Source organism: Cynocephalus volans, chromosome 9 (genome assembly GCF_027409185.1).
Source record: "Cynocephalus volans isolate mCynVol1 chromosome 9, mCynVol1.pri, whole genome shotgun sequence".
Lineage (NCBI taxonomy): Eukaryota > Metazoa > Chordata > Mammalia > Dermoptera > Cynocephalidae > Cynocephalus > Cynocephalus volans.
Window position 1 is genome coordinate 44,800,161 of NC_084468.1, and position 25,931 is coordinate 44,826,091.

Below are 25,931 nucleotides of genomic sequence, written 5' to 3' on the forward strand. Positions count from 1 at the left end.
CAATATGTAATTGCCCAGCTGTGGGGATTTTTTTTTGGTGTTGTTGTTGTTGTTTTTCCTGCATAGGCATGAAATGACATAAATTAATCTAGAAGAGGTATTTCCATACTGTTTATAAAATGACACTGCAACACTAGATTGCAAGTTATAAGCTAGTTCTGCTCCCACTGGCAAGCACTGAGTAAAGACAGTGCTGAGGAGAGCCACAGACAGCGCTCCTCTAAAGTAAGTCTCTCTTGGGAGATCTGCATCATTTGACATTCATCAGTTCATGGGACAACACATTCTCGAGAAAAAAAGACAGACAGACAGATAGACTGATCAGCTTCTACTCAGCACTCTTCCACTTCTGCTGTGAGTCCTTTAACTCAGAAGTAAAGAACAGGAGTAATAAAGAGAGATATGAAGACATGGTACTCAGGTAAACCAGGCTCGACCAAATCTTCAGTGTCCTTTACCAGAAAGAAACTTGAGATCCTGAACAAACATTTCTCCTACTTTGAGGATTAGCAGTTCTTGGCCAAAAACCTCAATAAATGATTCACCCTATCTAGCCCTTTGAGAGTGGGGGAAAAAATGGAAAAATGGAGGAAAAATACACACCCATGCCCAAGCCCACTGTCTAGTCTCAGGTACCCACTAATGTTAAGCTTACCTCTGGCACCCTCAGAATCCTTAAATCAAAAGTATTCTAGATATTTAGTTAGCCTAGGCACAGGCTTCCTTCAGAAAAACATGCCTCTAGGTTACACTCAAGACATCCTGGAAAGGACATTAGCAAGACTCAGTTTCTCCAAGGCTAACTAACATTAAAAAAAAAAAATCAATTTGACAGAGTTATTTCCTTTTACTCCTAAGAACTCAGATGCAGAAAAAAGAAAGAAAGATAACTCCAGCAACCATCAGGATGGCCAGCATGATACAAATAGCTAGAGGGAGTGGCCAGGGATGGAAGATTCAGTCATTGTAGGGAAGCACAAACCATTAGTATTTCCCTTATGGCTAAGCAAACCAAAAATGGTTGTACCCTTCTTGTTTTTCACAAAATGAAAACCCATCCATATGCACTTTCAGCCACTGGCATAAAGTCTGTATTTGAAACTTTTTTGGTAGATCCATAAAATGCTAAGAACCAAAATTGTTAGCCTTGAACTTACTTTGCCTGATTACTAACTCTGGCTTCCAGCTGGAATAACATATGATATCATTGCCTCTAAGGCAAGCCCATTTTAAAAGCAATAGCTTATATAGCCTATATATTGGATTCTCAGTTTCTAATCAGATGCTTGGCACAAATTCTAACTCCAAATCTGGCAGTGTGCCACCCTAGGCAAAAGAACAAGAAGTTCATGGGTGTTATTTTCTATTTTCCATTCGTCTCTCTTTTATTATTCAAAAATACAACACCTTAATATGTCAGAGGAGAAGAATAACATTAAAATATTCTGCAAGAAAAAAGTGAAATCAAGGTGATATATTCTTATGGAGAAATGTGTTAAGTTTCATAAGGTTTCAGTTAAAGGCTTGATGAGGAGTAAACTCAAGATGAAAATCTAACCTGGATGTCAAATTTATAGATATGTCAAGGAAAAACAAATGAGTGGGAAACACTGCATTTTAGTGATGCCAGTACCCATACAGAAAGTTATCAATTTAAACGCATATAAATTGAGCATTTTATTAATAGGTTAGATAGAACCTATTGTGTTTTGAAAACTTTTTATCCTCATGCCTGAGAACAAGTATGAGAAGAGTATGAGAGAAAATGGCCAACAGTCATTTTGACTCCTTGCCCCAGGACAAATATTCCAGTGATGCATAGTAGTGAAGGGCATGGCTCAGTATCAGGCAAATCTGGGTTTTAACCTGGTTCTGGAAGGACTATGGTCAAACTCATAATGGAAGGACTATGGTCAAACTCATAATTTGTCCAACCTCTGCTATATTGTCCTCAAGTTATAATTACCAGTTCTAGAAATTTATTTAAAAATTGGTTGATCAGAATCTAGGACTTATTTTTCTTACAAAGGCAATACTATAAATGTAGTACCCAGGTACTCAGACCAGCCTACAAAATCCTAGTTGGTACTGTATCCCCCAAAATGGAACAAATGCAGGTTGAGTATCCCTCATCCAAAATGCTTGGGACCAGTAGTGTTTCAGATTTTGGATTTTTTCACACTTTGTAATATTTGCTTATATATAATGAGATATTTTGGGGATAAGATCTAAATCTAAACATGAAATTCATTTATGTTTCATATTATCTTATACATACAGCCTGAAGGTAATTTTATACAGCATTTTAAGTAATTTTGTGCATTAAACATATGATCTGTCATGAGGTCAGGCGTGAAAATTTCCACTTATAGTGTTGTATTAGTCTGTTTCTGTTGCTTATAACAAAATACCTGGAACTGGGTAATTTGTAAAGAAAGTGAAATTTATGGCTTATAGTTTTGGAGGCTGGGAAGTCCAAAGTCCTGGGAACACAACCGGTGAGGGTCTTGTTGGTGTCAACAGTGACACAGGGGTCTCACATGGCAGAAGATGGTGGAGCAGAGAGAGACTAACCTCTCATGTGCTCTTCTTTTAAAGCCCTCAGGACCATGCCCCTGACCACCATTATTAATCCATTCACTAAAGCATGGTCCTACAATCTAATCATATCTTCAAAGCCCAACTTTCAATTACCATAATAGGATTTCCTACCCTCAACAGTTACAATGAAACAATTCAAATAATCTACAGCAGGTGCCGTGTCTGTACTCAAAAAGTTTCAGATTTTGAAGCATTTCAAATTTCAGATTTTCAGATTAGGGATGCTCAACTTGTAGTACCAATGTACTAATACCTAAGCCACATTACAAAATAAATTGTATGCACATCCATGACACCATATATGTTTCAGTGTTATAACTTCACTGTCTAGCAGACAGCATGTGCTCAATAGATTGTTATTACATGGAATGAAACAGAATACTACCTTTTGGAAAAAGCTTTTCAGCTTTTTCCCTTTGCCAGTTGGCAGTGACACCTCTCTTGACAAAGAACTAGAGGGCAGGAGCAGAAGAGAGAAAGTAATGAAGAGAAGATTTACATTACTGAGAATGAGTATAGTTCATTAATTTTCTCTATCTAGGGCCGGCCCGTGGCTCACTCGGGAGAGTGCGGTGCTGATAACACCAAGGCCCCGGGTTCGGATCCCATATACGGATGGCCGGTTCGCTCACTGGCTGAGCGTGGTGCTGACAACACCAAGTCAAGGGTTAAGATCCCCTTACCGGTCATCTTTAAAAAAATAAAAATAAAAAAAATAAATAAATAAAATAATTTTCTCTATCTATAAATGAGACAGTGTCCGTCCAGGTGTTCTGAATTGTGAGGGGGAAAAAAAAAAAAAAAGGAGGAGGCAAAGTCTTGTCAATTAATAAGAATCTAATCATATGAGTGCCTTAGGACCCAACATGTTAGACTACTCAGAGCTCTGTAATTCCAAATGTTCTTCATCTGGGGCTTTTTTCAATAAATTTCTTTGGAAAATTTTAAAACCTTAACAATTTAGTGATGCACTAAAATAAGTTAAATCTCCACGCACTATTTACAAATATCCCAGGATCTGGTGATGTTTAAGAATACAAGCATCAAGACAATTCATTATTCTGATCACTTCCTCATCAGATCATAAAATGATCAGAATTACAAGGCTCACAGCACAAACTCCTGTGATGAATACAGCAGCAAAAAGTGACCATGTTAATTAGAATGCAGTTTGGCTGCTGTTACAAATACCCAAAATTATAGTAGCTTAAACAAGATAGGAATGTATTTTTTACTCACATAAAATCCAGGTGGGTGGTCTGGGGCTGGAATGGTGTTTCCACCACCATCAGAGAACCCACCATGGTCTTTCTATCTTTTGCTCAAACACCTCAACACACAGCTTCCTCTTACGTTTGATGGAGGATGGCCACTCCAGCTCCTGCTGTTCTGGCTGTATTGCAGCATACAGGAAGAAAGGGGGAAAGGGAAGGTATGTGCCTACCCCTTAAAGGCACAGACTGAAAGTGGCCCATATCACTTCCATTTATGTCTGCTTTGCCAGAACCTGGTCACATCTAGCTGAAAGGTTAACTAGGAAGCATAGTCATTATTTTAGGTGGTCATGCGCTCTGTATAAAGGTGAGATTAGGTCGTGAAAACAGAAAGAAACCTCTGTCAAAGTGGCCACAACACATCTCTCTTGATTCTGGTAAGCCACTCAAACACCCGTTTACTGCAGGTACCAATCTGTGGCAAGTAAACTTCATGTTTATAACAAACTTCTCAAGTTCACAAGAGCAGGAAGCTAAGCCTGGTACTGCAAGTGTGAAAATGAAGATTCTATATTTGGAAACATAATCATGAATAAGGTACACAAGGTCCCTACTCTCACTTATTTTATAATCTAGCAGAGAGAGACAATGAATATGTGAACAGAACAATGTTAGCAAATGAGAAGCAAATATAAAACAGAAGTGACACAGAAAGCTACTCAGGGAAGGCCTCTTCAAGGAGACAGTACCTGAGTTTTGATCTGAGCCAGCCATGGAAAGAGTTGAGAAAATTGTTAAAATCATGACAGATCATGTCATCCTTGATTAGTATTTTTAAAGCAACAGAAATGTACAAATATTTAATTGTTGAATTTGCAATTCAGAGGGATTAGCAACTGTAAAAGCCCTGAGGTTCCCTATTTGTCAGAATCAAAGTTACTTCAGCTCTAGTTTCCCTTATTCAAGCCTGTTATGCATGGAAGAGGAAGAAGAGGTGCGTGTGAAGTCACAAAAAAGAGATCTATAATGCTAATACTGGAGTCAATACATACAAAGAATGACGTGGAACACTCTGAAAGCCATGAAGAAAGAGGACCTAGAGCAATCTATAGAGAAAGGAGGACAAATAAAGCAGATGGTTAAAGAAGTTGAAAGTCACAGTACAGCCTTTGTATGCAAAAGTGATTTTTCTTTGCTTATTTTAAATAGTGCTTCTTGGCATATATCTTTCTTAAATAAAGTTAACTAATTTCAGTTATATTGTGCTAACTACACTGTAGTCCAAAATGAATAACCAGCAGTTGTGAATAAAATGTCTTACATGTTCTTAATGAAAATGAGTTATATACACAGCAGGCAAAAATTAAGCAAATTCAACAATTAAATATTTGCACACTTCTATTGCTTTAGAAATACTAATCATGGGTATATTTTAACTAGAATAATCAGTCATGATTTTTTTTAACAATTTAAAGGTATGCTTTTATATTTAAAATATTACCCTACTTATATTTCACTATAGGACCCAAGCTAAGTCAACACCTCAGTAATCTACTCATAAAAATCTTCCTAACCTAAGACCTTATCATCCCCAAAGTATCTCTCAGTCGTGGAGCAGACTGGGGAAAGTTCAGTATCACTCAAATAATTGTGACATATTCTCAGGATATTCTTCTAGTCACAAAGTTACCTGACAAAAGATCACCCTCCTTAGCTTATGAAAGCTGCTACCGTGAGCTAAATATCCTAAGTGACCAATCTTTTGTCATACTCATGGCTGGTTAAGACAAACGGCCACTGAAATGCCACTTGTTTGTTCCAACAGCTTTGCCAATACAGTAGAGCCAGGAAGACATCCAGTCAGGCCTAAGATCTGAGCCAATTTTCATATACCTCTTACCTTCAAAACTCCATTTCATTGATTCTAAGATTCTAAAATTGTTTACAACACACACCATTATTTTATGTGCTCCCAAGCTAAAACAAAACATTTGCAATTAGATTAAGATTGTGCCACTGATTTCAGGATGCACTCCAATTTCAGAAATGTTAAAATGTGAAAAATTGGAAATTTCAGAATAAATAAGAAATGGTAGTATTCTTCTAGCCAAATCTGCCTCTTTTTTTTTCAGAATGGCAAGTGACCTTTACTATTTTCAATTCAATCATCAAAAAAGAAAGGTTGCCTATACAATATCACCATCTCACTAACTCCAACCTCTCTTTGTATACAACTATTAAACAGAAATCTCCCAAAAGGCAGCTGACAAATCTCCATTTAACCCTCCTCCAAGAATATTTAAAACACTTTATTTCAAACAACTGTTGATTACAGTTGGAATCTCCAAAGGGGCTATCAAAAAAATAAAACCCCTCTTCTTAGCCTTGGCCTTGAACAAATTCACAAATAAAGCAAAGCTTAATGAAGACATGAGGCCAAATATCACCTTTAATACAGAGTGGGTGGTGGAATGTCAGGTCTGATACACAAGCGAGCTTGCAAATGTGGAGCTCCAGAATCGGGCAGCCTTCTCTTCCCAGTCACAGGCAATCCCTGACCAGGGTAGGCCTCCCATGAAGGAGCAGGACACAGTGGCCACTCCCTGCAGCCAGCTCTCACTAAAGAAGAAGAGTGGAGGAGAAGTGGTGGACTAAAGGGTACAAAACTATGCTATCTACCCTAAGTGAATCACTGTGCAGTAAACGCATGTATTAAAACAATACACTGTACCCCACAAATATGTACAAGTAAATGTTAAAATGAAAAAGGAGGAGGAAGAAGAAAGAAAGAATCAGCTGCCACCCAGTGAGGGTAGATCCTGACTCTAGAGAGGTGAGCATCACAGTGTTCTCCATATTTAGGGCCCTTCAAGAGTGGAAAAGGCAGAGAGCCCATTCAATCATCCCAAATTTACCAATCAGATAAAAGACCCCTCTCACTATGAGAGGAAGGAGTAGAGGATCAGAGAGAATCCAAGATGTGCCTAGCAAAACCCTTCCACATAGAAATCAGGAGTGGGAGAAAGTTGTTTTGTTCTAATACTTGCCTCTGCAATTATTTTTGATGCACTACTGTGAAAAGCACGTTCCACAATTTTCCTTCTCAGGAAAAAGCCTATCTGCTTGTCTCTGGATACCAAGGCCCTTGCCCACAGAGAAACAGAGTGGTGGAAACTTCTCAGAAAAACTGAATGCTAATTATTATAAATGGCTAAAAACAAGGCATTATACAAACAAGACCTCCCAGAGTGTTAGTGAAGTCAGGAAGGGGGCTAAAATGAGCCATTATGTTTCTAAGCCAAGCCATATGGTTTGGGGCTAATAGAAGCACTAGAGGATTCAGAAAGTAAAACCCACCAATTTGTTATAGAACTAGCAGACACACAATTATTTGGTGTAGGTAAACATGGCTTGTTACAGAGAGAGACATTCTAAAATTTAATATTTTAGAAAAACTAATCCTACCTATTAAAAACTACTCTGGCAACTAATAAAATAGCATGCCTATTTTTCATTGCAAAGGCAGATAAAATTTAAAACTAAAGCAATATTTTACCTAGATTATCTTAAGTGGCTCTATAACTCATATAATTTATTTAAAAATAATTTTCCAAGTTGGATTTTTTAATTTAAAATGTAAATTCTGCCTAAAGAAATAACTGCAGGTGGATAATACACATATATTTATAAAGTATATGTACTAGGAACTGTAAACACAGCTGCCTCCTTTACTATATAGTTTGCTAGTGTTTTATAACCACAATAAATTATAGTCAATAAAAGATTTTTCCTTCCGACAATTAGCATAAAAACATCAGCTATACATTGTGGAAACAAGGGGATTTAAATCCACATTTAAAGAAAACTACTTCTAAATATTATCAAACAGTAAATATTGAAAGATAGTAACATTTTCCTCAGTGACAGACTCATTCTTCCAATACGAATTTTACTCAGAAAAACAAAATCTAGGTGAAAATATATTAAAGGCATTACTCACATAAAATAAATTGGTATTTATAATATTTTTGGCTCAGGTAAAAGAATGAATAATAATAACTACTGCTAACTGAGTGCTAACTATAGGCCAGGCATTGTACTTAGTGATGTGCACATGCAATCTTACTGAATCCTGACAATAACTCTATGAAGTAGGTACTTTATTCCTAATTAGATGAGAAAACTAAATCAAACTTTCTTGCTACTCTACAAAAAAGGAATTCTGGAATTCTTCATACCTTTATCACCAAATTAAGTAAATTTGTATGTTGACTAAAAGGAAAAAAAAGCTACTTTGTGAACACATTTATTAATAGAATCATAAAAATATCCATGTTCAAAATAAAGTTGTTCTTTTCTATAGTTTAAACTTGAAACAGAAACAAAATTATTTGATAATTAGCACACGTGTACTCATTGCCTATAACACTGACTATGATATTGGACCTTGGAGATAAGAAAGAGAAAAAAAAGAGTCATGAAGACACTTTATCTCCTTTGGGTTTTAAAAATGTATTCACTGCTAATAAATATTAGATTCTTCCCAACAATACTCAGAAAAGTTTCTCTTTTGAGCACATAATATTACCTTTCTAAACTAAATTCTTAAATCTACCATTATCAGCAGCCTAAGTCAAACAGGAGTCTTCTGAATAGTCCTCAGATCTGTTGCTGATTAATCATTAGATCACCAAAACCACAGGACAAAGAGATAGCAGTAGGTAGAAGAAATGCAGTAACCTATTTCTAATTGTAGATTACCAAAAATGATTTCTTTTTCTCAATCAAAGTTGTCCATAATGTTACTTAGGCCATAAAGTCAACATTGGGTTTTCAGTGATGGAGGACTGGTAGAAAGTAGGGGAAATGAGTCTCTAGAGAAATAAACAATTCCCAGTCTTAGCTGAGAATTGTCAGTGGCTCTCAAGCTCTTTGGGAAAAGCTAAAAGTTGCCCTTATGCTCAAAATAAAATCAAATGCTCTACTTTTAAACCAAATTCTGTAAAAGTGAGAGCTAACCATATATTATGACTTGTTACACTAGTGGATGAGTGTATACAATATAAAATAAACTTGTTCATAAACATAGAGCAATGATGGTCAGTTTATAAATCTGCCTATGCTAAAAGACTAACTTGTAAAGACCCAGAAACGTCTGAGAACAAACACAGTGCTTGCCAGAGTGATATGCAATTATGATAAAAGTAGGGTTTTAGTATTTTAAATGTTTACTTTTTCCCCAGTCTTCTTGTTCCTGTTTCACTTGCTGAAAAAAAAAAAAAAACATACTAAATACCATGGTCACATCTAATAGTCTAACAATCTAATACGGAACAAAGGATTCCAAAAATTAATTATAAATATAAGATGGCATAGAATTAATATTGTGTCAAGTTTCTTCAGAACCTCTATTAAGTTGAAAGATTATCATTCTTGGGAAGAAATCTGTATATAGCCTTGTTTCAAAACACTTTTATTAGATTTTGGAGCTAGAGGCTTACCTTAGAGGATATCCAGTGGCAGGCAGCAGCAAGGGGAGGAGATTGTAGTAGGGCACAGGGGCGGAAGGGGGTTACAACAGTGGCTCAGAGCAGGTTAAGAGCACACAGGTATGAAGGGGGTGTCTGTGGGGAAGCAGTGGCAGCCCAGTGTCAGCATCAAAGCAGGGTAAGGAGGGCGATTGTGCACAGGGGGTGGCAGGGCCGCGCAGGTGTTGTTGGAACCCAAGGAGATGAAGACAGCATCCACATGAAGGCAGGGACAGCGAGGATCCAGTGCAAGGTATCAGACCCTGAACAAGGTGAGGAAGGTGTCCACATGACTGTCAGGGCCCAAGTGGGGTGAAGAGGACATCTGGGGGGGGGGGACTTCGAGAGAGGGGAGATGTGAGAACCAAAGGGGGTGAGAAAGGTATCATGTGGAGGACAGCAACATCCCAGGGTGGTAAGGGCACCAAACAGGGATGTGGCAATGGCAGTGTCAGAGCCTGTAGGGTGAGAACATCTGTGCCCTGCAAATAGCAGTAGGGGCTTGGTATGGGATGCTGGAGCCTGAGAGGCATGAGGACAGTACCCATGCAGGAGGTAGAGGCAGGGCCAGCATGGTGTGAGATGTCAGAAATCAAGAGAGATGAGAAGGGCATCCGTGAGGGGAGGTTACGACAGGCCACCTCTGTGTGGTGTGAAAGAGGACAACCGTGTGTGCTTGGTCATGGCCTGTAGCGAGAAGGGAGATACCAGGTGAGGTGAGAAGGACACCCACAGGAGGGGGCAGCCACTCTAATAGAAGAATGCTTACACACAGGGGGGATTTATTAAATATTTAATTAAATATGTTGAGGGTAATGGGAGATAGGTTCCTTACTGTTAAAGAAGGGAGTTACACATATGGAAAGGGAGAAAACTAAAATGAACTCTGTGGAACTAGATTAGAATTGTGATATTAATATGAACTCATGTTTTTAATAGAGATATGTAGATATACATATACATACATGAGGGTATTTCAAAAAGTTCATCGAAAAGTTCACATTATCTTTTAATTTTATTTTTTCATGAACTTTTTGAAATACCTTCATACATATACAAATAGATACACATCCATACATATAGAAAAAACATAATGAAAAATTGGTAAATCCACAATCACTGTGAAAAATTTTAAAACACCTCTGTCAGAAGGTGATAAAGTTAAGGAGATAAAGAATTTAAAACTTACAGTTTTGAATCACTCAATTACTAATGATTATTCATATTATTATAATTATAAATATAAACAACAACAACAGCAAAGCAGCAGGTCCAAATGATTCTTCAGGCATATTTTACTTTTAAGCAATTGATAATTCCTTTCTTAAACAAATAATTCCAGAGAATAGAAAAAGTGAAACTCACCCTAACTGATTTCACCAAACTACTACAACCATTTTTCCAAAGCCAATGGCAGCACAATAAAGGAAAAATACATGCTAATTTTACCTATGAGCATAAATGTAAATAACTAAGGAAAATACTAGCAAACTAAATCCAGCAATGTTTGTATGTGTATGCATGCGTGTGTGTGTGTGTGTGTGTGTATGACTAGGTTGAACTTATCCTAGGAATGATGGGATACTGTGGGATAACACAGGAAGGCAGACCTCACAAGATGCCAGCATCATGCTCTTAGACCTCCCAGCCTCCAGAATTATTAGCCAAAAAAACCTCTATTTTTTACAAATTACACAGTCTATGGTATTCTTTTGTAATAGAAAATGGACTAATACACCCGTTTTAGAAGTGCCTCCAGCAAACTTCCCTTTGCCTCTCTTTGGCTCAGACTGCTAAACCAATCACTAGGTGTGGCAGTGAGAATATCAAGGTAGTCTGAGACCAATCAGGATTTGTCTGAACCATATGGGAAAAATGTAGACACTGGAACAAAACTGGTGTTCTGGCAACATGAGAAAGAGGAAAATGTCTGTTAGATAAGTAATCTATAATACAATGGAATATTCCATAAATGGTGTGGGGAGAATAAGCTATCCACACAGAGGAAAATAAAATCATATCTTAATCATACTATAAGCAAAAATAAATTCCAGATGAATTAAAAATTCAAATGTCAAAAATAAAAGTTAATTTTTTGTGGAAAATAGAGAACAATGTATTTAAAAATTAGGGGTAGAGAAGGGTTTACAATATAAAACACAAATAAGCACAAAACATAAAGAGTAATACTAACTAAACTGCATTAGCATTTTAAACTTTTATACAATAAAATATATAAGAATCAAAGTCTAAAAATAAATCAGTTTGGAAGAAGTATTTGTATGATATAACTTTAAAAAGTCTAATATCTGAAATATATAAAGACAGTTTTTCTGTTACCCAATAAGCAAAAGTATAAGAAGAATGAGCAATTCATAGAAGAGGAAAATTGAATAACCAATAACTACAATATAAGATGTCCAGCCTCATTAGCAGTCAAAAAATTGCAAATTTATTCAAAGAGAAAGCACTGACCCACTATAAAAAATAAATGCAGGAAGAGAACCCCAATTCAGCATTACAGTGTTGGTATTGTTTGAGCATGTTTTTCTTTCTTACCTGCACACTGCTTCTCTCCTCTCTTAAAAGCAGTGGTTCTTTTCTTAACTGCATGTGCTACTCTTTCTCTGAAGACTCTGGAGTTTCATGATGAAAAGCAGCCGTGGTGCCAACCAGACCCCTTTTGGGTCTACTGCTCTTCTCCTAAAAACCTCAAGAGTCAAATGGTTTCATCTCTGAGTGGTGGCTCAGCTCTTGAGCTCAGTAACCCGTTTGAGAAACAAAAACTAAACTAAGATCTACCTGTTTAACTAGATGGTCTCAAATTTTCTGGCATCTTAAAACAGACTTCTAAATTCTCTTCTAGTCTCATCTATGTTCACACAATTCTATGGGAGAGTTCTATCCTATCTTCTTTTTTTGTGTGTGTGACCGGTGAGGGGATTGGAACCCTTGGCTTGGTGTCATTCGCACCGCGCTCAGCCAGTGAGCGCACTCGCCATCCCTATATAGGATCCGAACCCACGGCCTTGGCGCTCCCAGCGCCGCCACACTCCCCACGCCGCACTCTCCAGAGTGAGCCACAGGTTCAGCCCTCTATGCTATCTTCTTAAAGGAAGAAAATCTTCTCTGCATCTTCTTGAAAAGGCTTACATGCTTTTCTTTACAATGTAAACTTGTTGTCTTGCTTTCTTTAAGGCAAGATGAAGCCTCACCAAGAAGTCTTTTGAAAAAACACAATCTAAACCTGACTGTCCTTTTTACTAGTGAGCTTTCTATTACATTTTAAACAAAACCTATAAGATCCTTGTTTGTTCTTGTTGTTTATGTCTGCATATATGCATGTGTAAGTTGTATGTTATGTCTATATGTTCATGTCTGTTTGTGTAATCGTTTTATGTGCAAGGTACCAAATTGGCTTATAATTAATGTGCGCTCATTAAATAAATAAGTATACTTTTCAAGTTCATGTGACTTAAATCTTCTAAAGTTTTGATAAAAGTATTTTCAAAATTTGATTTAAACATTTTACCTAAATTTGTCTCTAGGTCAACATGTCTTCTTGTTATCTCAGCTCTGCCTTCTGGCCATGCTGGGAGAAACAATATCTTTTAAACATAGATAGTGAATACTGACCTCTGCCTCTCTGGGTTCCACATGGCTCCAAATGTCACGTGGAAATCTGGGACCAAAAATGGCTAGCAAAGAGAAACCTATGCCAAATATCGCATAGGCCCTAGTTAACATTAACTGATAAAGGTATAAATCTAATACCCCAAGTTTTGGGCTGGAAAGCCATAAATATGTATTTGGTAAATATAGCTAAAACTCAAACTGGGCTTTGTATAATTTGCTCTGATAAATGGACGCCTATTTACTAAACTGAATATATAAAAATGTTCTTATCAGCACACATCACTGACTGGGTTTACTAGTCAAACAGGATTACTAAAGGTCTTTTCACTTAACTTCTCTTGATGCAAAGTTGTAAAAGTTTTTCTTTGCCCCTTAGATAACTGGTTTAAAAAACTTATTTCATGATAATTTCTTGTGCTCTCTGCCTTTGAAACCCTTTGTCACTTTGGTTTTACTTTTTGTAATAATTTGTGATCTTATTCAACTAAATATTTTAAGCCTTTTGTTATTTAACACAGCTTTCCAACACTAAATTCTGAAACTTTAAGATAACTTTGAGGAATTCCAAGGGCCCTGGAGTTTCTCAAAGGATATATAAAGGATGTATCAGAACTAATTGGCTTATTTAATAAATTAGGCTATATGGGAAAGCATTGTCAGTACTGAAGGTGTTATGGATATGTGTTCCAAAATCTTGTAAGGTTCTTAAATATCTATGTCTTGATATAAATGCTACTGATCATAATCTTGGTTTAATTATAATTTTAAAATGTTATGTCTTCAAATATTTCATTAAAAAACTCTGATAGGTACAATTTCCTGACAAACTTTGAGTTCATAGCTTTAAACTAAAGTTCCAAGATTCTAATGAAAAAAAAAAAAAACTGATGGGTTTGTGAAATTGTTCAAAAGGTCAAAACAACAAAAGTTAATTGATAAATTAATTTTTAAAAAAATTATGGGTTTTTACAATTTCCTTATTTTAAAACACTGCTGGTTCTCCTAATGTTTTTCCAAATGTAAGAAAACTCTCCCTCTCTCTCAAGTTATCTATAACTAACAACAGTTCAGTAAAATGTCATTTAAAACAGAGATAAAAAGTATTTGTTTTCTCCCTATTTGATCCCCTAAAATTTAATAACTTTAAGTATCCTTATAATTATTATGGCAATATGGCTATTTTTATGTTCAATGAAAATTAACTCTCTCTCTCTTTATAACAGGATATAATTTAAAACTTTGGATATAAGATAGCATGTCTCATTTCTAAGTTGCTGATCTCTTTCTATGCTTGCCGTAAATTTGGCCTAAACTGCTTCATCCTGCTGTTCATCCCCCCCCCCCCCCCCCCCCCCCCCCCCCCCCCCCCCCCCCCCCGACGTGAGACAGACAAATCTTCACCTGGGAAACAGTCTTCCCAGCAATGTGGGACAGATGGCTGAAAGAAAGTGAGCTTGTTAAGGGACACCCCAACCCCTACTGACCTTAACATATGCATTGTTCTTCTGTACAAATCGCTTGCTAAAATGGGGAATCCAGGGTGGGGAGGGGCTACAGGGCTAACCACAAAATTAACTTAAGTACCACTGTCTTGCTTGCATTGGCTAGATTGGGTCAGTTGTGAAAAATTCCCGCCTAGCTAAAAATAAAAGCTGCCAGAGGTTTCAACACTGGGGCTGCGGGCTTCTAGATTGGCCTGCTAGCCCTGGCTGCCAGAAATAAACTTTTCCTTTTCCTATCACCTGGTTCTCATGGGCAAATTTCTTTTACCTGTCAGATGTTGGCCATAACAAGCTGAGATGCTTCTTTCAATCACCACCTGGGAAAGAGCCTTCCCAACACCGAGAGATTTATGCAACGAAAATAAGACCTTTTCAATCAATATATAGATCATCAATGCTTTCATGAGAAATGCCTTGATCATAAAGGGGGAAATGATGTCTTCTCTGCAAAAGCAGTTCTCTAAATTTTCCTGGCCTTAAAGAGGATGTTTGTAACTTGGATGAGACATCCTGTTCTTATACAATAGGCTTGTAATTGATCAAAAATTTTACAAAAGACTAGATGCTTTGGAAACAGTAATATAATGGACAGTTTTAACATTAACAAACTCCCTGAACTTAGAATCAACTATTACATGGAGCAGAATACCTTTCCCCAAGTTTCAACAATTGCTAATTACACCCAATTCACAGCACCTGGAGTGATGCCGCTGCAGCTGCCCTGAGAGATGATGACATTACCAGTCCTCACCTGAAGTAAATTAAAAGGACTTGCCATGCTAAATAATACTAACTTTGCTTTAACAAAATGCTTTTTGTCTTAACTATGCCAACCTGATCTATAGCTTTTGCTTTTCCTTTTAAATAAATAAAACAGGGGAGATGTGGAATATACTATAAAGCATATGTACTTCACAGGGCCTGGTTTTCCAAAGTCTTGCAGTTTCAAATTTTGACCTTGGGGAGGACTAGAAATTTCCCTCAGGCTATAAGTCTCTGTTGCAAGATAAGGATTGTGGCACCCCAGGTTGCTGGCTCAAAGACAGACTAGTCACTGATTGTTATGTAAAGATACTGAGAAATTGGTATAGAAATGAATGTTTGCTAAGATAAAACTGTTGTTGATAAGACCACTTAATTGCCTTACTGGAATGTCATCTGACTTGTTTCACTGAAAGTTACCAGCCCATACTGTTAAACTATAACCCAACCTTTGTTCTCTTCCTGTAACTTCCTGGTCTGGAAAATAAATACAGGAAGAGAACCCCAATTTGGCATTAATTTCCCAAGGAAGGGATCCCTCTCGAGGGTTCTGGCAGGAGATTAACCACTTTGGGGCCACTCACTGCTTGGAAGAGATGGGCTTTGAGTAATCCTTTGCATCTCCGTCACCCAGGGGAAGTGGGGTGACAAATCCGTGGGGGGCAAAGCCATGCAAAGCAACAGTTTTTCTGTTACCCAATAAACAAAAGTATAAGAAGAATGAGCAATTCATAGAAGAGGAAAATTGAATAGGCAATAAATACAATATAAGATGTTCAGCCTCATTAGTAGTCAAAAAATGCAATTTTATTCAAAGAGACAGCACGACCCACTATAAAAAATGTTTAGCTTTGATAATACTGAGTGCTAGACACCACACTTAGAAACAAACCATCCATTTCTAGCAGAAGGGTCAACTGGTTCAATTTTTTTGGTGATAATTAGTAAACTGAACAATATGCATAGTCAATGACCTAACAATCCTCTCCAAGGTATATAACCTTCCAGAAGACATGTTCCAGGACACTCACCACACCATTCTTTCTAATCACACACACACATGCACACAAACACATAAAAGGGAGAGCTTAACTAAACATCAATATGGATTGGATAAATAACTTGTATACTCACAGCATGGCTGAAATGAATAAACTAGATCTACATACATCACTTTGGATTATTTTAAAAATAAATGAGAAAAAAAGCAAGTTGTTTAGGGATATTGACAATATCATATCACTTATGTAAAAATTAAAACCCACAGCACAATACTCTGTATTATTTATGGGAATATACATATTTAGTAAAAATATAAAAATAAGGAATCGAGCTTGAGATTACCTCTGGGGAAAGGAAAAGGGGAATCAGATTAGGGAAGGGTATACTATCAAGGATGCTTTAAATTTATCTCTAGTTTTAGCTCTTTAATGAAAAACGATCTAATATAAATATGAAAAAAATAGTAAATTGTATTGAGTCTATGTGGAGAGTACATATTTGTCATTTTATGTAAGTTTATGCTTTATTATACTTTATGCTTTTTTAAAAGTAGTTTATAATGTTTAAAAATACTTTATAGTTTTCAAAAATATACCTGTTTTTAAAATTTTTCCATGAAACTATTTCATCAGTCACGAAAAGTTCCTACCCCCACACAAATTTCTGCATAAACACTACTAAACATCATTTTAAGGCACATGTTATATGCTGTTTAAGAAATAGAGACTAGTTAGTATCAGAAGTATAAATAGCAGTAATATTTTACAGGAAAAGTACCAAGGTCAAATAAAGATGTCATGAAGATCAAGAAAGGTCCAAATAGCAAAAGAGTGCAAAGAGGGTTTCAAAAACTAGTCAAATGCCCAAAAATATCCTTAGCACTATATGAGAAGCCAAAGACATCACTGTCAAAAAAAAAAAAAAGGGTGTGTGAGAGTTAATTCTAGGTGTCAACTTGGTTAGATGAAGGAATACTGAGAAACCTGGTAAAGCTATCTTTTTAGTTGAGTCCATGAGGGTGTTTCCAGCAGAGATTAGTATGAGAGTCGGAGTGGCCTGGGTGTGAAAGACCCACCCTCAATGTCGGTGTCCAGAGAGAGTCCAGAGAGAACAAAAGACACAAGAAAGAGGTGAAGCTCTCTCAATCTGCTGGGGCTGGGATACGCCCTTCTCTCCTGTCCATGGACATCAGAGCTTGAAACTCTTCAGCTTTTGGGTTCCAGGACTTACACCAAGGACATCATCAGCTTCCCTGGTTTTGAGGCCTTTGGACTTGGACTGAACCACGCTACCGGCATCCAGTTTGCCTACGACCTATCGTAGGACTTTTCTTCATAGTCGCGTGAGCTAATTCCCCTAATAAATCCCTCTCATATAATTATAACATATCCTATTGATTCTGTCTCTCTGGAAAACCCTGACTAATACAGTGTGAAAAAGTTTCTACTTGAATTTTAATTTGTGGGCACTTAGAGAATACACCACAGGGTACATGTCAACAAAATGATTTATTACTAAGACTATACTAAACATCAAAGTTTTTCCCTGGAAGTCAAACTTTAATTATTAATATCCCAAGAAGCTCCCATAGCAACATACCTGGAGAAGGAGCCTTTCAAAAGCCAGAAAGTTGTCCCATTTGGCAGTCTGTGGGTGTTTCAAAGTTTGAACTGTGGCCAGCCCAAGCTGTAGGAGCCCACAATGATTCATTAGAGCTTTGAGGTTGTTCTTGAAGAGCTGAAGATAGGATGTGAGCTGCCCTGGAGTGACTCTACCTGGAGAAACATAATAATTTATCAGTGTACCCTCTTCTAGGAGTAGTAAAAATAATGAGAAGGATGCCATTGTCTTATATTTGCACAGAACTTCAGAGTTGACTGCAAACTTTCCTAAGCTACTGTGATTCTTACGACAACGTAGTAAGAATCTTTGTTTTATTCCTTGATACTAACTATTACCTGCATTTTGTATGTAAGCAAACAGATGTTATGGGATCTGGCCAAAGTCATATTGCTGGTAGAATTAATTGTATAACTTTGCAATACCCTGTAAATAAGTTTTCAAACAAAGTGGTACCAATAAATATTTGTTGAGTTCAACTTGCCGGTAAGATTTCTAATTGTGTGTTTATGTATATAAAATAAGAGGAGAAATCTTTTATGTATATAGCTAAAACTTTATCATTAATATCAGTGAGTTTATGACAATAATCATGAAGATAAAAGCTGTCTGTTACATGGAACAAAAATGTATGAGAACTAGGGTGGCAAAAACACTGGAAATGAGATATCAGAAGAAAGGTTTGGTATGAGTAACATAGCACATTTGCTAGAGTGGTCACCTAGATTTAGAACAAGAGAACCAACCTCGTAAAACTCTAGAGATTGTATAAGAAACACACGCGCGTGTGCACACACACACAAACACACATTGTTGAAGAGTCACTCTGTCAGAGTCCTTAAGTCCATCTTCTGTCTATAGCAGACATTTGACTGAGTCACTGCCCATTCTCCAATCTGCTAAATTCCATTCCTGCCATAGGAAGCTTAAAGGCCTCCAACATATCTATCTTTTTATTAATTTTTTTGAGGAGATGAAGAATTTTGAAGTTCCTCATTACCAGTTTATCAGGGTAAGCATCTAAAAAAAAAAAGAACAATGGGAATGATAAGTAGGGAGGTGAGTGTCACTAGTTTCTTTGGTCCCTTGGTAGAGCATGGTGGGTTCATTCCTGATTCTCAAAGCAGCAAGACAACAATTTACTTGCTCTTGTACTAACAGAAAAAAAGCCTCATTAACACTTTCTTTGTTTGTTTTTTTAGTCAGGTTTATGAAGGTATTCTTTACAGATAGTATTATTCACCCTTTTCTAGCATACAGTTCTATGAATTTTGACAAATGCATACACAGTTGGGTAACCACGATCACAAAAGAACATTTCCATCATTCCAAAAAGTTCCTCCTCTTTGGAGTCAATTCCCTTTCCCCAACACCAGCCCTTGCTGAACACTTATCTGCATTTCTCTGATTTTTGTTTCATAGTTTTGCCTTTCTAGAATGTCACGTAAATGGAATCACATAGTATGTAGCCATTTGAGGCTGGCTTCTTTCATTTCAGCATAATGTACTTGAAATTCATCCATGTTATTGCCTGTATTAGTAGTTTGCTCCCTTCTCTTAATGAGTAATGTTTCATTGTATGGATGTACCATAGTTTATTTTGCCATTTATTTATCCATTCACCAGTTAATAATAATTTGGATTGTTTCTGGGTTTTAGAAATTATAAATAAAACCTTCACAAACATGTGCATACAGGTTTTTACATGTGTATGTGTGTGCGAACATACGTTTTCACTTTTCTTGGATAAATTTCTAAGAGTGGGTTACTGGGGCATACACTAAGTGTACATTTAACTTTATAAGAAACTGGCAAACTGATGTCCAATGTGGGTTGTCCCTCCAACAACATATGAGACTTCCAGTTAGCTCACATTATCACCAGCACTTGGTACTGTCAGTTATTTTTATTTTAGTCATTCTAAGTGTGTAGCAGTATCTCACTGTGGTTTTAATTTGTATTTATTCTAATGACTAATGACATTGAACATCTTTTCTTGTGCTTATTTGCCATTCTATCTTTTTTTGGTAACTGTCAATTCAAATCTTTTGTTCATTTTTTAATAAGGTTGTTTTGTTCTCTTATTATTGAGTTGTGAGTATCATTAACTTTTATTAATCATTGATTCAACATATATTTCTGTGCCAGGCACCGTTCTTGCTGTTAGGAATAAAACCATGAACAAATCCAGACAAAAATCCCTGTCCTTAAGGCCAACAAATAAAGACAAATGACTCCTTGACATTCTCCTCATTAATTCAAATTATTACATATTATTCCCTCTTAAAGGATGGGGACCTTTAGAGCAAATAATTAACATTCTTATGCAATGAAATCCTTTGAAACCTATTACGTTAAGTATGTGAAAACAAATTTTCATATAAAATAGATTCAAATCTTAAGATTGCCATGAGTCCCATGTATTTGTTTATACGCTGTACTGCAGGTGATAGTCCTGTGGGTTCTGAATACATAGAGCTTAGTCTATCAAGAGAGACATTGTTTTAACAGTAATACAAATAAAATTACTTAATCATGATAAGCACTACTAAGAAAAAACACAAAATGTCCTGAAAATATGAAAGGTTCTGTATGATATGAAAATTGTCTACCTCTCCAACCCCATCTCAACTGAAAAAGGAAGAATTATACAGACTCAAAATATATACAATTGATTTATAATATAATGTTTTATAATATGTTTTAGAGAGACTGCAGGAAATAGAAATCACCAGAGAAAATCTTTAGAGAATTTATTTAGATTTCTGTTGTAATAACCACATGTTCATTTTAAGGCTGAATGTCTTCGATTAAAAAACAGTTGAGGGCCGGCCCTGTGGCTCACTTGGGAAAGTGCAGCGCTGGTAGTGCCGAGGCCGCGGGTTCGGATCCTATATAGGGCTGAGCGTGGTGCAGACCACACCATGCCGAGGGTTGCGATCTCCTTACTGGTCAGAACAACAACAACAAAAAAAACAGTTGAATTTTTCATCCAGTTAGCACTTCCTAGCTGAGTCTCAGACTCAGTCACCATATTTACATAATGACACCTTCCCATATAAGGAAAGTGATCTAAAGAAACAAATGGGTATATTTCATAAGAGAAAATGCCAAGAGAACAGTACATTGTGAATTTAGCAATTATTCACTATTGCTGTTCTTTTCTGTTCTCCTTTGCATACCCTTTTCTTACATATACATGCCGCTAACACGAGATCAGTTTGGTTTTTTTCCCCTAAAAATCCATTATATGCTAACTGGAATTTAGATAAAAAAGGACTTCACACAGATGCTTTCAAATATAGGCTAGTGACACTTTCAAAATTTTAAATTTAATCACAACCTTACAGAAAACAAATGGAAATAAACTAACAAAAATGCTGTAGCAAGACTAACCACTTGAGCAGAGCTGCTTAGTTAATATCAACTAAAACAGCAACCAACTAGAACCAGGTGTTGAAAAAGTAAGGGACAGAACATTTATTTATATCTCACATTACAAACAAAAAACAAAAAAAACCCCAAACTTGTCAGGCAGATTTACATGGTGATTTTAAAATGTCAACCCAGAAGGCTTTGCAACACACTGCATAATATATATAGCAACATTTTTTTTTTTTTTTTTTTTTTTTTAAAGATGACCGGTAAGGGGATCTTAACCCTTGACTTGGTGTTGTCAGCACCACACTCAGCCAGTGAGTGAACCGACCATCTGTATATGGGATCCGAACCCGGGGCCTTGGTGTTATCAGCACCGCACTCTACCGAGTGAGCCACGGGCCAGCCCTATAGCAACATTTTGAAAAGTGACATTTGACATTTGAAAAGAGGTTTTCAAGTTAGAAGAGTTACTAGGCTTTATTTTTCTTATTTATTTCATTGTTAAGAAAGAAAAACAGGATTCTATTTCAATTTAGCTAGGAGAAAAACAAAACTTTATCATTTAACAAACTCATTAAAATATAATTATATCTTGGGGAAAAGAATACAGATTTGGAAAATATAATAATATTATATTTTAATATTCTCTGTAATCCTTACAATATTGAATTCAATTGAATTTCAGTGCATTATGGATCCTATTCTTCCAATTACTGTATACACTTGACAAATTATAGCTTTCTCAACCTGTTTTGTGGCTTGGTAAAATATATTTAAAATATTTGTGCATATATAATTCTTTACTGGCATTCTTAAAATTAAGAGTATAGTGTCAGTGTCAGTTGATTTAATCCCAAATCCGTCATAATGGGAGAGAGAACCACCATCAGAAATTTTGTCTACAATAGCATATTTAGCTATTAAATTTTTTTAAAAACCCTCTTGATATAAGAAATAATCATTCTATCATTGCATGTTTTTTATTCATCTGCAAAAATGAATAAAAACCCAGTGTGTGGAATTTGAATGAACAGACGTGTTTTAAGACTTGCATTTCCAGAAAACAAATATCAGTATTTCATTTTTCTCCTTTTCAATAATTTTCTAACTTAATAAAGGCAATATATGTTAAAATATTTAAATATAATGTTCCACTAAAAGTCTGGTTTATTAGTTCATACACAATTGGCAAACAGGAATAATGTCAATATTACACAAAAGTCACATCTGTTCATTTGTGATTTTTTTCCCCACTTTGTGCCATCAAATAACAGCAGCTGAACACAAAGTAAATTAACACAGCTGAACGCAGCAAGCCACAAGAGGAATTGAGTACCTATGAAGTGCCCATTCATCCCCAGCTCTTCCTCTTGGCTCTGTGCTGGCCATGTGCCCTGTCTCAGGAGTGCTTCCTGTTTGATTCGCCCTGATCTCCAGTGCATTTTGCCTTTGCCTCTAGAACTAAACAACCTCAACTCCTCTTATACTCCCTTCCAACAAGCTACCTGCAACTATTTTGCTCACATAAAGTCCTATATTTGCTATTAACATTTATTTATAGAAATTTAGCATGTCTTTTAAACTCTGCTAGTATTTTAAATCAAGATTCTTAACTTTTTTAAAAGTGCTCTAATTACCAGTTTGTATGGATTTTTGAATGGGCTTCTGCTAATGGTAATTTTTTTTTTTTCTTTTTTTTGGGCCATGAGCCCTGATACCTAGTATGTGATTTTGCAAAACACAAGTTTTTCAGGAATGCACATATATTATATATTATGCATATACTGATATATAGACAAAGGAGGCAACATTACTAAAATTAAACTATTAGTTGGTAGATAACTATAAGAGAAAACTTCCAATGATAATTCAGCAGTTGACATGAGAGAGCCAGAATCACTTATGTATGTATACAGTTACATAAATATGCAGGATGGTTTAAGAGTTTTGTAAATAATATACAAAAGGCTCAAGAGGCTACCCTGAGCACACGTGTTCACATCCTTTCCTTAGGAGATCCCATCAGAATGATAGAAAAGAATAAAAAGGAGTAGGAATACACACCAACAAAGACATCAGGAGACAGTCTAAAGCAGACAAAAGATTTCAATACCTTTTTTCCCCCATCTGTTGGTTACCTTTGTAACGTACATTATAAACATAAGCTTTGTTTTTTGTTCTGTCAACTACAGATGGTATCCTATGGCTGTTCATGTTCTAAGAAGGTATTAGGTTCCTTATTATTCCTTTTACTTTTCTCCCCTTCATCTTTTAAATCATCTGCACTTTTATTTTAACCTGCTCAAGATTGACATTTATATTTTATTCCATAACCATAGTTTAGTAGTATGTGCATTTTTTATAGTTTGATTTTAAAAGTTCAAAATGTTTATGTCACTATAAACTATATAACTATTCACAACAAAGCCAAATTATGTGCTATGAATACCTTTCTTTATTCATATAATAACCTTTGTTTGCTCCTAGAACACCTAATGGCATTTTTTTTTTTTTTCATTATCTGCCTTCGTCAAAGCCTTAAACTATTCTAATCTCAAATACACTGTTTTATCTTTGGAGTTCATACCATTTTTTCATTGTCTCCCTGAATACCGTGCTTCCAAATGCCTTCATTCTCCTGTCTCGCTACAGGCAAATTATTCTCTAGGCCTTTCTGCACAGCCCTCAGCCTGGAACTCCTGTGTTTGCCCTCTTCTCTGGGATCACCGCTGTCTTAATTCCCTGATTTTTCTTTCTTGGTGTACTGCCTTGTTTTGCTGGACATCCTCAAGTAACTTCAGAAAAGGTGTGTGGAAAACAAACTTCTTTTATGTCTGAAAAGACTTTTTCTTGCCCTCTTAGTTTAATGACAGTTTATTTGGGTCTAGGTTGAAAATCTTGTCATTGTCCTCTGGCATTCAGCATTGCTGATGAGAAATGTGTGCTAGTCTCATTCTCGTTCCTTTGCAAATGAGCTATATTTTTCTATGTGGGGGCCCTTAGGATCTTTTCATTCTCTTGTACTCAGGATTCACAGTGATTGTGTCTAATGTAGAGGTTTTTTCTTCTTTCTACTGTACTTGCTTCTCAGTAAGCCTATTCAATTTGAATATGTTTTTCTTCTCATCTGGGAAAGTCTCACATTATTTCTTTGCTTACTTCCTATCCTCTGCTTTCTCTCTCTTTCTGAAACTTCTAACAGTTCTTGGGCCTCCCAGATTGATTCTGTATATCTTTTGTCTTGTCCCTAATTTTTTCAATGTCCTCTTCTTCCTAGATTTTAGGTGATTTTTTTGATTCATCTTTAAACTTTTGGCTGAATATTTTATTTTTGCAATAATATCTTTATTTTCCAAGAACTTTTTTTTAAAATACCTTAAGATATAACTCAGATACTGTAATATTCACCTTTAAAGTATACAATTCAGTGGTTTTTGGTATATTCACAGAGTAGTGCAACCATTAGTACTATGTAATTTCATAATATTTTTATCACCCCAAAAAGAAACCCCACAGCCAAATGAAAAAGACTATACACACACAAACACACACACACATCTCCATATATATTAGAATATAGTTTGAATAACATTTCCAGCTGAAAGACATAACTGTACTTAATTATATGAGAAAATGGAGAAATAACAGAAATGAGAACATTCAAGCAATTATAGCAATAATTGAACTCTGACTTTTTCTATATAGTAAAACCATCATCAAGTATTTTTTAAAAAAATTTAATGAACTATAAATTCCTGAAAGGTAAAAGAGGTATGGAAGAGTACAATTAAAGGAGCAAAACAACAATAAAAATCAATCCCCACCCCACATAAAAGGCTTTGCCTGAAATATGTGAAAAGTCCCTGCAGCAAAGAGGGAGCCACCTGTCCCGAAGGACATGAACAACTCCAGACTTAGAAGCCTCGGGTATAATGGGAGTGGGAAGTGAGGAGTATAACATACATAAAGTAAAGCACACAAATCTTAAGTATACAGTTGAAATAATTTTTACTTATGTATCTATCCATGTAATCACCACCTAGATCAAGGTACAGAATTTTTTATTTTTATTTTTTGGTGGCTGGCTAGTAGGGGGATTCAACCAGTTGACCTTGATGTTATCAGCACCATGTGCTCCCAAGTGAGCCACCAGCCAGCCTAGGTAAGTCATTACTTTTATCTCTATCATAACTGATCATTTTTTGTCTGCGTTTGAATTTCATGTAAATGGATTCCTACATACATACTCTTTTGTATCTGGTTTCCTTTGTTTAACATTATCCAAAATCTTAATCTCTTTTTATTATTGTGTTTTATTGCTCTACCTGATTATCTTTACCCATTCTGTTGATGAGGCACATTTAGGTTTTACCGTTTGGGGCCATTATAAATAATGATGCTATGAACATACTAATACATGCCTTTTGGTGTACATAAGCACTCATTTCTGTTGGATATATACTCATGTGTGAAACTGCCGGGTGGGTGAATACTTAGCTTTGATATTGTCAAACAGTTTTCCATGGCTGTACCAACATCCTCACACATTTTAAATTTGATTTAATTTAACATAATTTTTAAATATATACATGTAATGGGTAGTGGACTGAATTATGTCCCCCCAAAACTCACTGAAGTTTGAATTGTGTCCCCCATGTTTATGTATTAGAATCTTAGGCCCCCCA

At 36.1% G+C, this 25,931-nt stretch overlaps 1 protein-coding gene across 2 annotated transcripts in view; it reads right to left on the minus strand.

Moving 5' to 3' along the window:
- The window catches only part of SCFD2 (sec1 family domain containing 2), a 425,850-nt gene that overhangs the window by 319,205 nt on the left and 80,714 nt on the right, over positions 1–25,931 (minus strand). For both annotated transcript variants that reach the window (XM_063108339.1, XM_063108340.1), the window contains exon 4: positions 17,845–18,020. In XM_063108339.1, coding sequence (XP_062964409.1) covers positions 17,845–18,020 — 176 coding nt within the window. The remainder of the gene's footprint in view (positions 1–17,844; positions 18,021–25,931) is intronic.